A 17,143-nucleotide genomic window follows, 5' to 3' on the forward strand; every position below is an offset into this window, starting at 1 on the left:
TACGTCGTTTGCGTAAGTCTTTCGCGAATAGGGATTTGCGTAGAATGACGTCACCGTCGTAAACATTGGCTTGTTCCGGTTTAATTTTGAGCATGCGCACTGGGATACCCCCACGGACGGCGCATGCGCAGTTGAAAAAAACGTCATCTACGTTGGGTCAAGACGTATTTACATAAAACACGTCCCCATCACATTCATTTGAATTGCGCGCCCTTACGCCGCCAAAGTTACACTACGCCGCCCTAACTTACGGCGCAAATTCTTTGAGGATACAAAAAAAAACCTGTAAGTTACGGCGGCGTAGTGTATCTTAGATACGCTATGCCCGGCGCATAAATGCGCCGCTGTAGGAGGATCTGCCCCCAGGTCTTTTTCTACAACTATTGCTTTCGCTCTTGCGATCGCGGCGATACCTCACATGTGTGATTTTAACACCATTTACATTTGTGGGCGTGACTTACGTATGCGTTTTCTTTGCTGCGCAAGCTCGCTTTAAAAAAAAAATCATATTTTTTTATTTTCTTTAACACTCTCCCTTTAATTTTTTTTAAAATCTGATCACTTTTATTGCTGTCACAAGGAATGTAAAACATCCCTTGTGACAGTAATAGGTGGCGACAGGTCCTCTTTATGGAGAGATCGGACCCCCAAATCCCTCCTTTGCACTTCAAAAGTATTTCTGATCGCCAAAATCGGCATTGCATTCTGATAGCTGTATGGAGTTTATAAATGCAATATAGGCCCAGATTCACAGAGTGCGGGCGCACATTACGGCGCCGTAGAGTAACCAATGTACGCTACGCCAACGCAGCGCAGAGAGGCAAGCAATGAATTCAGCAAGCCAGTGCTCCTAACGCTGCACCAGCGTGCCGTGGGATTCGAAGGCGTAAGCCGGCGTAGGTGGAAGTGGCGTGACCCATGCAAATGAGGCGAGACCCCATGCAAATGATGGTCCGAGCGCCAGACAGATACGAATCACTAACTGCGCATGCGCCGAGACGTGGACGCATTCCCCTGTGCATGCTCACACCCATGTCGGAACAACTGCCTAAACTACGCCGGATCACTGCGTACGGCGTGAACGTAACCTACGCCCAGCCAGACACACGTCCAACGTAAAATACGCCGGCTTGTGTTCCCTGGTGCAGACCTGAGCATGTCTGCTGCCGAGTTGCACCTCCTTTATGGGGAATAACTTTACGCCGGACGTACAAATTACGCGCACCTCGCGTAGCCTGCGTCGGGGCGCACGCAGGTTCGTGAATCGCCGTATTTGCCTCATTTGCATGTTTGAATGGCTAATCAATGGGAGCGGCACCATGCACCCAGCCTAAATGTGTGCCCACCCTACGCCGGCGTAAGCAAGCTACGTCGGCAGGGTGTAGCCTGTTTTTAGGCGCATATCTGTTTGTGGGTCTGGCGCACAGATACGACGGCGCACATTTGCACTTACGTCGGCGTAACTTGTTATACATCGGCGTAAGTGCTTTGTGAATCCGGGCCATAGTTTATATAGTACATCAGTTTTGTTTTTTATTTTACAAATTGGTTGCGATTGGGGGGCGTGGCTTCTATCCCAGAGATCCATTGTGTCCCTATGCAATCCCCAGGATTTTTTTTTTTTTCAATAGTGGTAGTTGATAATAATTGAATAAATAAAATGTTTACATTTAAAATATATATTTTTTTATTAAAAAAATAAAAATCCATGACAAAGGATTCACAGAGCGCTATGGGTCAGCTAAAAGGAGAGCAAACAGCACCGGTACTTCTCTTTAAGGCAAGCAGTCCCTTAATAAAGCCGGCATCTTCCAATTACTGAAGGGAGTTTAATTCACAGTTAAAACCCCATTGTGTGTCTCTCACAATAGTCTCAGGAACAAATGTGTGGTTTTGGGTGCAATGAGAGAAAAGTTGCCAGGTCAGCTGAATTTCCATTCGCTCTTCAAACTCGGCCGGCCACATCACAAAGAATGAAAGTCATCTTCTGTGTCATGGCTTTGTCGCTCTTCTGTCTCTTTCAGTCTTTGTACCAGAAATTCTTTATCTTCGATTTGCTGAATCGACAAAAAAAAATATTGAAAAATCACTAAACTGATAATATGAAGACCACCGATGACGATGATAAATTGCTCCAACCTTGGAAATAAAGGTTCAAGATGATAGAAAGGCAGCAGTAACTCAAATAAGTTCTAGGGGCCAGATCCACGTAGCGGATCGTAATTTTATGCAGGCGTAGCGTATCCTAGTAACGATACGCAGCCGCAACTTTGAGAGGCAAATGCTGTATTCACAAAGCATTTGCCTCTAAAGTTACGGCGGCGTAGCGTAATTCTCCCGGCGTAAGGGCCCGCAATTCAAATCGATGTGATGGGGGCGTGTTTTATGTTAATACGTCGTGTCCCGACTTAAATGACGTTTTTTTTTAACGGCGCATGCGCCGTCCGTGGGGGTATCCCAGTGCGCATGCTCGAAATTAAACCGGAAAAAGCCAATGCTTACGACGGTGACGTCATTCTACGCAAATCCCTATTCGTGAACGACTTACGCAAACAACGTAACATTTTCAAAATTTGACGTGGGAACGACGGCCATACTTAACATAGGATACGCCTCATATAGCAGGGGTAACTATACGCCGGAAAAAGCCGAACGCAAACGACGTAAAAAAATGCTCCGGCCGGACGTACGTTCGCGGATCGCCGCATCTAGCTAATTTGCATACTCAACGCGGAATTCGACGGAAACGCCACCTAGCGGCCAGCGTAAGACGTACGCCTGTCGGATCGAGCCCAGACTCCGTCGTATCTTGTTTTGTGGATACAAAACAGAGATACGACGCGGGAACTTTAAAAATGACGCGGCGTATCAATAGATACGCCGGCGTAATTCGTTTGAGGATCTGGCCCTTGACGTGTGCAATTCGTTTTCCAAATTAGTTTTTTTAACAAATTTCGACAAATTCCTTAATTCAGGAATAATTCGAAATAACGAAAATTCGTTTAACACATTTTTCAGAATATTTAAATTTAAATATTTTTATTTAAATATTAAAATGAAAAAAATCTGAAAATTAGAAAATCTGAAAATTTTCAGTTTTTCGGGTCATTCGCAATTCGTAAATTCAAAAATTCATAAATTTGTAAATTCGTAAATTCCGAAAAGAAAGAAAATCCGAAAATTCTAAAGAATAACTAACTAATAATAACTAACTATTAAATGATAGGTATTGGAATTTCCTTTTTAAATTTGGCTGTTAGTGAACGTAATGAATACGAATTTAATAGAAGTTTTGAATTATCCAAAATAATGAATGCTGCATCTAAACGAATGGAACGGAACAAATTAATAATTAATAATAATAATAATAATAATAATACGTTTTTTCATTATTATTTATTATTATTAATTTGTTACGTTCCATTCGTTTAGATACGGCATTCATTATTTCGGATAATTCGAAACTTCGATTAAATTCGTATTCGTTACGTTCACCAACAGACAAATTTTCAAAGGAAATTACAATACCTAGAATTTAATAGTTAGTTATTATTAGTTAGATATTCTTTTGAATTTTCGGATTTTATAACTAATAATAACTAACTATGAAATTATAGGTCTTGGAATTTCCTTTCAAGTTTGGCTGTTAGCGAACGTAACAAATACGAATTTATCCGAAGTTTTGAATTATCCGAAATAATGAATGCCGTATCTAAACGAATGGAAAGTGACGAATTAATAATAACAAATAACAATAATAATAATAAAAAGTTTATATTATTATTATTCATTATTAATTTGTTCCATTCATTTAGATGATGCATTCCTTATTTCAGATAATTCCTAACTTCGGATAAATTCGTATTCGTTACGTTCACTAACAGCCAAATTTGAAAGGAAATTCCAATACCTCTAATTTAATAGTTAGTTTTTATTAGTTCTAATATCCGAAAATTCAAAAGAATAACTAACTAATAATAACTAACTATTAAATTATAGCTACCGGTATTGGAATTTTCTTTTTAAATTTGGCTGTTAGTGAATGTAACGAATACGAATTTAATCGAAGTTTCGAATTATCCGAAATAATGAATGCCGTATCCAAAACGAATGGAACATAACAAATTAATAATAATAAATAACAATAATAATAATAAAAACGTATAATTATTATTATTATTTATTCCGTTCCATTCGTTTAGATGCAGCATTCATTATTTGAATTTACAAATTTACAGATTTACAAATTTTCTAATTTCCGAATGTACAAATTTATGAATTGCTTTCATAACGAGTGACCCGAAAAAAATAAAAAATAAAACGAACAAAACGATAAACAAAACTGAATGATTTTTTCGGCAGTGCACACGTCTACAAATAACCACTCGTTACAACCAGTGGCGGCCCGTCTATTAGGGGCACACGGGATGCGCCCCCCCCCCCTATCCATGCGTCCACCCCCTAATCTACATGCAGGGCACCGGACACATGAATTCCAATGGTGGGGGGTGTTTTTTTGTTTAATTTCAGAATCGGAGGCTCTAATAGGCTTCAAAAAAAGGATGGGCTTGGGGCGCAGAGCACTTCGCCCCGAGCCCACCCAGTTGGGCGATATTAGCGAATGAATATTCTCTATTTTCACACTGATCCTCCTCCCGGCCAAAATCAGGAAGTGGGTCATGAGACCCGTCACCCGATTGGCTGAAAGGATAGGCGATCCTATAGGAGGAGGAGGAGGGAGGAGACACACGGCGGAAGACCCTGTGATGCAGAGGAGGATGAGATGCCCAATAAAGTGTCCGGTGAGGGTATATGGGCGCCATTAGACTGGCAGAAATAAAATCAATAGGAGCCAAGAGAACCGTGCCTGTCCACAGACTTACATTGGACAAAAGATCCTTCAGCTGCTCCACATCCTTCTCGTTCTGACGCACCCGGGACGCAAGGGCAGTGAGCGCGAGGCTGCAAGACAGGGGTGAAAAACATCAGAAATATTCACAGAAGAGGTTCTTTAGTATTTGGTCTTATCTTCGGATTTTCGAATTTTCGGACTTAAATATTTTTTAGAATTTTTGGATTTTTGAAACAAAACTAGGCGTGATCGGTATTAAATGACAGAAATTTCATATATCGCAGAATATTACCGATGTGTAGATGTGGTGGCTGCATTTGTTTTCTCTTTTTCAGGTTTTATTTCCTTTATTTTAGACATGTGCACTGCCGAAAAATGTGCTTGTTTTTGTTTCATTTGTTTGTGTGTTTTTTTTTCTTTTTTGGGTCATTCTTTATGATCAAAATTCAAAAATCTGAAAATTCAAAAAAAAAATGTAAGTCCGAAAATTCGAAAATCCGAAGATAAGACCAAATACTGTGGGCCAGATTCAGAGAAGAAGTACGCCGGAGTATCTGCTGATACTCCGGCGTACTTTTAAATTTGCCGCGTCGTATCTTTATTTGTAATTCACAAACAAAGATACGACGGCATTTGGCTAAGATCCGACAGGCGTATGGCTTCGTACGCCTTCGGATCTTAGGATGCAATACTTCGGCGGCCGGTGGGTGGAGATCGCGTCGTTTTCCGCGTCCGGTATGCTAATTAGCTGTTTACAGCGATCCACGAAGGTACGCGCGTTCGTCGCATTCTCTTACGTCGTCGCTAGTTGGCTTTTCGCGTCGCAAAGTTAGGTGGTGTAACAATAGACAGCCCATGTTAAAGTATGGCTGTCGTTCCCACGTCGAATTTCAATTTTTTTTTTTTTGTGCGTAAGTCGTCCGGGAATACGAAAGTACGTTACGCACGTCGCCGTTCAAAACATTACGTCGGGGCGACGTCATTTCGCGCAAAGCACGGCGGGAAATTTCAAAACGGAGCATGCGCAGTACGTCCGGCGCGGGAACGCGCCTAATTTAAATGGTCCCCGCCCCATTTGAATTAGGCGGGCTTGCGCCGGACGGCTTTACGCTACGCCGCCGCAAGTTTACACGCAAGTGCTTTGTGAATCAAGCACTTACGATGAAAACTTGCGGCGGAGTAACGTAAAGGACATACGTTACGCCGCGGAAATTTTTAGTGAATCTGGCCCTAAAGAACCTTTTTAAAGTGGTTGTAAAGGTTTAAAGGACGTTTAAAGTCTCAAGGTTTTTCACCTTAACGCATTCAATGCATTAAGGGGGAAAAACCTTCTGTGGAAATTCAGAAATTAGAAAATCTGGAATTCTGAATTTCGAAAATTCGGAAATTAGAAAATCGGAACGAAAATACGAAAATTCGAATTCGAAAATGTTAGAATTTCCGAATTTCGAATTCCGAATTCCAAATTTTCTAATTCCCAAATTTTCAAATTTCGGAATTCCAAATTCCGAAAAAAGCTAAAAAACAAATAAAACTAAGACAGCAGCTTGGGAGCGAGCCTGCTCAGGTGCCACCATAGCAAGCTGCTTGCTATGGGGGCCCTCGGTGGGAGGGAGATGCCTGGAGCACCTGCAGGAGCCCCGCAGGAGGAGGAGGAGGATCGGGGCTACTCTGTGAAAAAAAACATTACACAGAGCAGGTAAGTATTACATGTTTGTTATTTGCTCTGGTCCATAGGGGGGTTAAGAGAGAGGAAATGGTTAAATCTTGTAACTTACCAAAGTACAAAGAGCAGGGTGTAGGCGCTGGGCTCTGAGGTGGCATATCTCAACACTGTGAGGACTGTAGGGGGCAGCGCTGAGCGAGTGCTGTTCTGAAGGGCCTCCCAGGGAGTGTTGTATTCAGCAAACGGGCCACAGGAGTGAGATGGACGGATACTGTGAATGATTTATAAAAGTAGCGAGTAAGAAAAGTTCAACAATTCAAATACTCTTGGCTCTGTGCTGGTTATGTTTAGTACCTTCGGGGTTAAGTGTATTTTCTGCTGTGTACGTTGCACTGCTTAGTTAATATTGCCCTGATTTGGTTAAGGTATAGGTCAACTCTGCTGACCAGGTTTTCCCGGGCTTTTCTTAGGAGTACCACCATCTGCTGGACAGGTTTTCCCGGGCTTTTCTAAGGAGTACCGCCCTCTGATGGACAAGTTTTCATGGGCTTTTCTAAGGAGTACCGCCCTCTGATGGACAAGTTTTCATGGGCTTTTCTAAGGAGTACCGCCCTCTGATGGACAAGTTTTCATGGGCTTTTCTAAGGAGTACCGCCCACTGCTGGACAAGTTTTCCCGGGCTTTTCTTAGGAGTACCGCCCTCTGCTGGACAGGTTTTCCTGCCTTTTCTAAGGAGTACCACCCTCTGATGGACAAGTTTTCCTGGGCTTTTCTTAGGAGTACCGCCCTCTGCTGGACAGGTTTTCCTGGGCTTTTCTTAGGAGTACTGCCCTCTGCTGGACAAGTTTTCCTGAGATTTTCTAAGGAGTACCGCCCTCTGCTGGACAAGTTTTCCCGGGCTTTTCTAAGGAGTACCGCCCTCTGATGGACACTTTTTTCCGGGCTTTTCTTAGGAGTACCGCCCTCTGCTGGACAAGTTTTCCTGGGCTTTTCTAAAGAGTACCACCCTCTGCTGGACAAGTTTTCCTGGGCTTTTCTAAGGAGTACAGCCCTCTGCTGGACAAGTTTTCCCGGGCTTTTCCAAAGAGTACCGCCCTCTGCTGGACAAAACGTATAAAAAAGGAACTGAGTCTAGGTCAGGGGCGTTTTGGGGACTGATTTGCTAAGATGTAAGCCGCTAGTCTACTGGGTCACCACCCCTTGGAGGAGTCTCACTTTTAATCTACAGTGCTGCCGATTCATGTTGCCACTGGGGGGCGCTAGTGAGAGTTCACTCCAGAGTCCCCCTCGTTCGGGCGCTGAGCCCCGCCCACATACACTTTGTTATATACTCCTCCCATCCAGCTCCATGAAAGGCAGGCCCAATGATAGGAAAGGCAGCTTGACAGCTTAAAAATTGCAGCCACCACTACGGGGATCACTCAGACATGTCCATCAGCTCCCTATACACTTAGGTGTAGAGGGAATCAGCATTACAGAGCACCAAATCACAATTTTAATCAAATAGAAAAATATAATTAGCATTATAACGTCACTAGGGTTCTGCCCTTTTACGCGTGTCGTCCAATTGGGACTTCCTCAGACTTCCTCAGAAGCCCTGAGAAAGTCCTCTTATGTGGACTCTTATATATCACCCCCGCACAATACACAATCTCGTTCCCTCCAAAAATATTTTTTTCCCCCTTCACCCACCTGGTCACAAGATAAATCAAAGGCAGGAAGACGGTGATGAGCCCCAAAAGAAGGACAAAGCAAAAAATGATCCTCATGGTGGAGGCTCGGTACAGCCTCTTGGACACGTCACAGAGCCGGTACAGAGAATACTGCAGGGGGGGCGACACCAAAGAAAGACGTTACAAGGAAAGTACAGTGTGTGTTCATGTAAACTTTGTGTCAGGTCACCTGTAGCCAGGTGACAAGTGCACCCTGTTGGGGTCAGGGATGCACCACAGGGTAGTGAACCCTATGGCCGGCTGCTGCGATCAGAGAGGAAGCGTGAGCCCAAGATTCCCCAGGGCGCGGAGTCTAAGACCCAGCTTTGTGTTCACCAGAGCCTCTGGTGGTGAGGATGGCCTTCGCCGCAGCTGGATCCAGGTCGCGACCCCTGGGGTCCCCAAGGTCGCGCTCCGCAGGGAGAGAGGGGAAGCAGCAACCAGAACAAGCGATAGTGATGGGTAAGCCGGGGTCGGGGCAACAGGCAGACAAGGGTAATCAAGGAACAGGCCAAGGGTCAGGGAAACAGGCAAACAGGAGAAGTCAGAGACGAGCCAAGGTCGGTACACAGGAAGGTAAACGTAGCACACTGCAGACAGGAACAAGCTACAAACAAAGGTTGAACAGCAAAGCAGTCTAGCAGTGCAGTGGTTAATATAGGCCTCCTGGGATGGCCTAAGGTGGAGCCATACAGGGAGGAAGGTGATAAAAGGCAGACAGAAAGAGGGTCAGGCCTCTAATGGACACATGGAGACAGGTAAGCTGCCAGACTTTATTGCATATCCATGACACTTTGATTGCTCCGTGTACTTTAAAGTAATTTTCGCACGTTTTTCACATTTTATATATATATATATATATATATTTGCTGGTATTTATTATTTATATATTTTTTTTCAGAGACCTTAGAGAATAAAATGACATTTTTTATGTCATATGGTTTTGCGCAGTGGTTTTTTAAACGCAATTCTTTTTTTTTTGTATGAATACAATTTAATGAATAAAAAATAAAAAAATCATATATATATATATAAAATGTATAATTATATATATATATATATAATTTACCCCACCTTTTTTTTGCTACAAAATTACCTCCAAACTATATATATATTTTAATTTATTTATTTATACATTTTTTTTTATTTTATATATATATATATATATATTTTTTTTAACAGAGACCTTAGAGAATAAAATGCAATTTTTTTATGTCACTGGCTAAACCCCAAAGTTTTTGTATAATGTGAAAGATGATGTTATAGCGAGTAAATAGATACCAAACATATCATGCTTTAAAATTGTGAATACTCGTGGAATGGCGCCAAACTACAGTACTAAATTTCCATAGGGTGCCTTCTGTTTAAAAAAAAAAAACCTATACAACGCTTTAAAAATTTCTACAGTTTAGAGTTACAGAGGAGGCCCAGCGCTAGAATTATTGCTCTCGCTCAGACGTTTGAAGGGATACCTCACATGCATGGTGTGAACACCTTTACATATGTGGGTGTGACCGATGGATACCCTCACCACTGTGTGCGCGCGAGCACGCGGGGACGGGGATGCTATTTTATACAGTCCCTTAAAAAAATAAGTTTTTTTATCACTTTTATTGTTATAGTAAGGAATGCAAACATCTCTTGCAATACCAATACAGCATGACAGGTCCTCTTTATGGAGAGATCTGGGGTCTGAAAGACCCCAAATCTTGAATCTACCCTTAAAAGTTTGATACATCAGGCTGATCTCTTTAACGTGTAAAACGAAAGATCTTTGCAAAGACTGGACCTTCCCTTTAAGCGAATCGCGTCTTTTTTGGGGTTTATAAAACAGGATCTGCCCTCTCACCTTTTTAATATAGAAGGTGATGAAGATGAAGATGAGGTTGAGAAGTGGAAGTAAGGGGGCGTAGAACATTCCCCCCATCACCAGCGTCTGGCTGTACACCGTGTCCAGGACATTCTGGGAGAGACAGAATTTTTCCTTGCCGAACCAACGGACCACACGGCACTGCGACCTGGAGACCAGGAACCTGGATGGAGGAGAAAAGGAGAAATAGGTTACCCACTCTGACTCCGGAAAGGTTTTACCGCCTTCATGACCAGGCCATTTTTTGTTATTCAGCACTGTGCTCCCGATGACGACAGATGGCGAAACACGTAGGGCGGAGGCAGCGAGTGACATCATCCCGTACAAGCACTCCCTGTTGGCAGCCTGAGCTTGCGAATCCCACACTGGTCTATGTGATTGTGAATGCAGATTGGGAACGATTCCATCAGATTCTGATTGGACTGTGTATGTTACTAAAGATTGATACCTTTTTTTATTTTATTTTTTTTAGGTGAGTGCCTGCCTCCCTGTGAAGGTGGCGGACACTGGTTGCATAACCTTCCTTTTCTGCTTTGCACAAATTTATTGTTGAAGCACATTTTTTTCTATATGTTTATCATAAGCTAGAAAAAAAAAGGTCTTTTATTACAATTTATTTATGAACTTTTGACCTTTCTGATTGTTTTTTTGTCTTTATTGTTGATTTTTTTTTCTATTTGATGAATTTGGACTAACACACATATTTACTGTTTGAACACTTGCACTTTATGACATATTAACATATTTAAAATATTTTTTTTTGTTTTTGTTTTGAATGTTTGCAATTTATGAGAATATTTATTTGTACATTTATTTATATATACATTTATATAAATATATTATATATTATAATTATATATATTATACATTATAATATATACATTTATTTATACATATATATATATATATATATACACATTTATATAAATATATTATAATATATACATTTATATATTTATACATTTTGATGTGATCTGGGGAGGAGAATTATTATTTTTTTATTTGCACAATATTTTTTTTACTTTTTTTTAGTTGAGTAACATAGAGCAAGGCCTGAATTAGTTTAGCGCGGTTGCCTAGTGCTGACGAACAAACATTTTTTTTTTTAAAAGGGGGGTGCCATCCGGGGGGCCCTGGTGACCACCGGGCCCCTTAGAGGTGGGGGGGCTTTGGGTGTTGACGAAAAAAAATAAAAATAAAAAAAATATATATATATATATATATATATATATATATATATATATATATATATATATTTTTTAATAAAAAAAAAAGGGGATGCCATCAGGGGCCCTGGGGACCACTAAGCCCTTTGGAGGCCAGGGGGGGGGGGGGGCTTTAGGTGCTGATGAAAAAAAAAAAAGGGGGATGCCATCCGGGGCCCTTACAGGTGTACTGCCTGTACCCCCCTGATGGCGGCCCTGCCAATGGTCTCTGATTGGTCACCTGGCGATAACTGAATATCCCACATTACCTAACCCTGCTCACTGATTGGGGGATTTCTACCTGCGGGGAAGCTGGACAAGCAGGAACTCCATCACCAGTTCTAGGAAGTTGAGCACGGAGAGCTTGTAGAATTCCTGTCCCAACGACGTCTCCCAGCACTGTACAGAGAAGAGACCAAACATATCCAATGAGAGCAAAATGTACAAGATCTGTATTTAAATCCTTCAATCAGTCTTGCACAGGTGTACCGGCTCCTCTCCTGCACTGAAATGTCCTCCTCTGGTATCACTGCACACTGAGAGCTTCTCACAATGTGCATTAGAAGCTGCAGCCAATCAGATAGAGTCTGCCCGACTGCCTGGCTGGAGGACGCCCAGCATCTAGCTCTTTCCTCCCCAGCCGGTCTTTGGTCCGCCCCTTTTATTCATTGGATTTCAATTTATCAATCATGGAGGCCCAGCATCACATGTGGGCATTACCTAGGGTGGTCTGTATTCAAATACAGCCTGCTTGGGAACGCCCACTCCTCCAGACTGACACCCACTCATCAGAGCATTCTGATATTTGCATAACTCCTCCCAAGAGCCAGCCCACTGCTTCCTTCGGGGGCCGAGGGCTCTTGTTTCCCCTAGCTCCTCCTATTCGAGCCAGCCCGGTGCCAAATGTTACAGTGTTTGTATGATTTCCTGTGTCCTTAAAGTGTAAGTTCACCTTTACAAAAAATCTGTATGGGCAACTTACACGTGAGCCCCCGCCCCCCCCAGAGGTCCTGCCCGCTACAGGTCAACCAACATAAAAGTGGCGGCTGCCTCCAAGCCCTGGGGAGGTCAATCCCTGGGGAAATACTGCCAACATGTAACTGGATACTCTGCTGGAGGGATCACCCCCTTTGGGGGGGAGGGGATAGGAGCCTTACCGGGGTTCCTGGAGAAGGTCTCCAAAATCCACACACAACATACCATGCTTTACCTTAAATTGTGAGTTGTATCCGCAGGTCTTACAGGGCGCCTGACTGCCACCCAGGCACAGAAACTTCTGACCCAGGGAAAAGAAGAAAATTCCCAGAGCTCCGAGCCTGAGGAAGACACACCTGGGCAAGGAGTATAAAGGTGAAACATGTCTGTTAGTAGCGCTGCCATTGGTAATCATGGGGCCCTGTACAGCCTACCTAACAGGGCCCCCAGCCCCAGGTACCCCCTCTTCCCCCAATGCCTTGGAGGTGCTTTACCAAAAAGTATTCTATGTATGATGGTGATGGAGTTGGTGGGAAGAGTAATGAAGTGATGAGGTTGGTGGAAGGGTAAGGCGGTGATGAGGTTGGAGGAAGGGTTAGGCGGTGATGAGGTTGATGGGAAGGATGAGACGATGATGGGGTTGGTGGGAAGGGTAAGGCGGTGATGGAGTTGGTGAGAAGAGTAATGAAGTGATAAAGTTTGTGGAAGGGTAAGGCAATGGTGGGATAAATGGAAGTGTGATGCGGTGATGAGGTTGATGGGAAGGGTGTGATGATGATGGAGTTGGTGGGAAGAGTAATGAAGTGATGAAAGGGTGATGCAGTGATGGGGTTGGTGGCAAGGATAACGAGGTGATGGGGTTGGTGGGAAGAGTAATGGAGTGATGGAAGGGTGATGCGGTGATGAAGTTGGTGGGAAGGATAACGAGGTGATGGAGTTGGTGGGAAGAGTAATGAAGTGATGAGGTTGGTGGAAGGGTAAGGCGGTGATGAGGTTGATGGGAAGGGTGAGACGATGATGGGGCTGGTGGGAAGAATAACAAGGTTATAGAGTTGGTGGGAAGAGTGATGAAGTGATGAGGTTGGTGGAAGAGTAAGGCTGTGATGAGGTTGATGGGAAGGGTGAGACGATAAAGGGGTTGGTGGGAAGGATAACAAGGTGATGAACTTGGCGGGAAGAATAATGAAGTGATGAGGTTGGTGAAAGGGTAAAGCGGTGATGCGGTTGATAGGAAGGGTGTGACGATGATGGGGTTGGTGGGAAGGGTAAGGCGGTGATGGAGTTGGTGGGAAGAGTAATGAAGTGATAAAGTTTGTGGAAGGGTAAGGCAATGGTGGGATAAATGGAAGTGTGATGCAGTAATGAGGTTGATGGGAAGGGTGTGACGATGATGGAATTCGGTGGGAAGAGTAATGAAGTGATGAAAGGGTTATGCGGTGATGGGATTGGTGGGAAGGATAACGAGGTGATGAAGTTGGTGGGAAGAGTAATGAAGTGATGGAAGGGTGATGCAGTGATGGGGTTGGTGGGAAGCATAACAAGGTGATGGAGTTGGTGGGATGAGTAATGAAGTGATTAGGTTGGTGGAAGGCTAAGGCGGAGATGAGGTCGATGGGAAGGGTGAGAAGATGATGGGGTTGGTGGGAGGGATAACGAGGTGATGGAGTTGGTGGGAAGAGTAATGAAGTGATGAGGTTGGTGGAAGGGTAAGGCGGAGATGAGGTCGATGGGAAGGGTGAGAAGATGATGGGGTTGGTGGGAAGGTGGTGTCATTCAATGAATACATTTGTACTGTTTGTTTGGTGAGGGCAGAGGTATGAATGTGGTTGGTATATGCGGTATAATGAATCTACAATCATTTGTATGACTGACCTGATGAGGATGAGGGTGATCTCCACACGGGGGGACTGACCCTCAAATTTCACCAGCAGTATGAAGAACTGGGGCAAGATAAAGAGAACCAGTGACATAACAATCTGGGCGAGATACTGGATCACCAGTCCGGCAACTGGACTACCTGACTTCTGCAGGGCAAAGAAAAAATAGTCACATAGACAGGATGAAAAAAAGACCAACAAAAATAATTCAATAAAATAAAACCCCTGAACCCACAGATGACCCAGAGGAAGGTGAAAAAAAAAACTATTAAATCCAATCCAATTTCCTCTAACAAAGGAAAAATCCTATTGGATATTCCCTGGATCAACAGTCCAAGGTTGCCTCTTCTTAAAGCCTGGTACACACTATTTGTTTTTTTTTTCGTTCAACCCAGCGAGATGGTTTCCCCCCGCCAGAACACTTGAGCCAATGGCTGAGAGAGCTGATCGGCTGCTGATTTTCCAGCATGTCTGTCGGACCGGCTGCCATACACACGGGCCGAAAGTCGGACGTTTTTTCATTAAACCGGCCATTGTCTCCTGACATTCAGCCCCTGTGCACAAGGCATAAGGGTGAATACATTTAGTTCAATTAAGCTCCTCTATGCCCCTTTTTTAACCCCTTTAGCCCCGGAAGATTTTACACTCTTCCTGACCAAGCCCTTTTTTTTTGCGAAACAGCACTGCGTTACTTTAACTGATAATTGCGCGGTCGTGCTACGCTATACACAAACAAAATAGATGTCCTTTATTCCCACAAAAAGAGCTTTCTTTTGGTGGTATTTGATCACCTCTGAGGTTTTTATTTTTTTGCACTAAAAAATAAAAAAAGAGCGACAATTTTGAAAAAAAATATATTCAAATTTTTACTTTCTGTTATAAAACACTTTCGACAAAAAAAGAAAAATCAAATTTCTTCATCAATTTAGGCTAATACTGTATCTTGTGCTGTTCAGATGAAAATCGTGGATTTGAAACATTTGGCCACTAGATGGAGCTAAGTATAATAAGAAAATCCTATGATACTTAGCTCACTCTAGTGGCCAAATGCAGTATTTGGTGTTTTAAATCAATGCCTTACATGTGAACATGTTCGTGTTTTTGAATACACATGCACTGTCACTGGGTGAATGGCTAGGCAATTTTTTTTATAAATCAACCCCTAACAGTCTTCTGGAGCAGGGAGCATCTTTCATTTTTTTTTTTGTAAGGGGCAGAGTTGCTCTCAATGATTCTGCAGTACTTACCTGCTCATAATCCTGAGAGATACCAGTGGCAGCATATATACAATAGAATCCGCCCGCCATTATTGCCAGGATGACGCAGTTCAGCAGGACACGAAGTACGAGGACACGCACCCTTTCATTAACAGACATTTTTGAGTTCTCCCAATACCAACGCTCCTCTGCCAGGTGAGACTGAAAAGAAGGGAAATCATTACACCAAAGACTTTCTAATAATCCGCCTTGTTCAAAAGACACAAAAATCTAAAAATAATTATAAATACTGAATATAAAGCATGTACTTGTGTGAGGTTTGTGTAGGTAACTGTTGCCCTCTACTGTCTGTATTTGTAATTACCTGGCTGCTTAAAATAACAGAGTTAATTATGTATAGCACTTCCTGTCTCTGGGTTGCTGGGTAGGAAACCCCAGAGGAAGGAATTAGGGAGAGGGGGTCTGGCACTGCATGTCCTTCCATGGAAGATCTGCTGCTGAATCCAGACCAGAAGCAGGGATTATTTGGCAAGTGTTCCTGCATTTATTAGTTTACTATTGTTACCCATATCTTCTGGGTGTATATAGTATATTTAAAGACTAGTGACAGAAGTATATCTCACCCCTTGTTGTTATCTCATATGCACTATACCAGATAGTGAGGTTTGTGTGTAGTGGACACCTTGCTGTATGTTAGTAGGTGAACCTGTTAATTGCAATGGATTTTTTTATACAGCTCCTGTTATTCTAGTTAACCCTGTCCCTTCAGGTCTGGGACTCTATAGCTAGTTTTAGCTTAGGGCTCAGTAAAAACCACGGCCTAGAGCAGGGAGTTTCCAAACTGCAGCCCAGGAGCCATTATTCCTTCTACTGACACCAACAATGGAGCAGTATTCCTTCCACTGATACTAATCATGGGGCACTACTCCCACTGACACCAACAATAGGGCACTGTTCCTTCCACTGACACCAACAATGGGGCACTATTCCTTCCACTGACACCAACGATGGGGCACTATTCCTCCTACTAACACCTACAATGGGGTGCCATTCCTCTAACTGATACCAGCAACAGGGCACTACTCCTCCCACTGGCACCAATTATTTCTCCACCTAATACCGAAGATGGGGCACTGTTTACTCCCACTGGGCACAGTCCAGCCTTCCTAAAGTCTGAAGGACAGTAAACTGGCATTTTGTGTAGAAAGTTTGGAGACCCCTGGCGCCTAGAGCCATGTTAGGCATCCGACGACCCACATTAAGTTAGAGGTCCGGTTGCATGACAGATCAGATGCTTCTAGGGATTAAGAAACAGAATAGATAGGCTGACTCTGAATTCTAGTGTCACGCCACGGTTTCTGTTGGTGAGAAGCTCCATTCCAGGCTGGTTGGACAATGATTGGAGAATCTCCCCCACCATCACTGATTCTGTCTTCAGACGGATGCTTCATCACGATCATCTTCAGGGGCCCCTGCAACATTCACTGGAGGTATCTTCATTAATAATATTATTGTCAGGTCACCTGTGGCCAGGTGACAAGTGCACCCCGTTGGGGTCAGGGAAGCACCACAGGCTAGTGAACCCTATAGCCGACTGCTGCAATCAGAGAGGAAGCGTGAACCCAAGATTACCCGGGGCGTGGAGTCTAAGACCAAGCTTTGTGTTCACCAGAGCCTCTAGTGGTGAGGATGGCCTTCACCGCAGCTGGATCCAGGTCGCGACCCCTAGGATCCCCTAGGTCACACTCCGCAGAGAGGGGAAGCAGCAA

The 17,143-nt window shown here is 43.4% G+C and overlaps 1 protein-coding gene across 2 annotated transcripts in view; it reads right to left on the reverse strand.

The window, feature by feature from the left end:
* Window positions 1–1,668: 1,668 nt before the first annotated feature.
* TMC8 (transmembrane channel like 8) overlaps window positions 1,669–17,143 on the reverse strand; it is a 28,857-nt gene continuing 13,382 nt past the window's right edge. For both annotated transcript variants that reach the window (XM_040331055.1, XM_040331053.1), the window contains exons 8-16: window positions 15,405–15,575; window positions 14,153–14,304; window positions 12,516–12,636; window positions 11,607–11,704; window positions 10,080–10,263; window positions 8,211–8,341; window positions 6,631–6,789; window positions 4,884–4,962; window positions 1,669–2,057 (exon numbers count right to left, since the gene is read on the reverse strand). In XM_040331055.1, the coding sequence (XP_040186989.1) occupies window positions 1,965–2,057; window positions 4,884–4,962; window positions 6,631–6,789; window positions 8,211–8,341; window positions 10,080–10,263; window positions 11,607–11,704; window positions 12,516–12,636; window positions 14,153–14,304; window positions 15,405–15,575 (1,188 nt within the window). In that variant the 3' untranslated portion in view covers window positions 1,669–1,964. The remainder of the gene's footprint in view (window positions 2,058–4,883; window positions 4,963–6,630; window positions 6,790–8,210; window positions 8,342–10,079; window positions 10,264–11,606; window positions 11,705–12,515; window positions 12,637–14,152; window positions 14,305–15,404; window positions 15,576–17,143) is intronic.

The sequence above is a fragment of the Rana temporaria genome, chromosome 12 (assembly GCF_905171775.1).
Source record: "Rana temporaria chromosome 12, aRanTem1.1, whole genome shotgun sequence".
In the NCBI taxonomy this organism is placed as follows: domain Eukaryota; kingdom Metazoa; phylum Chordata; class Amphibia; order Anura; family Ranidae; genus Rana; species Rana temporaria.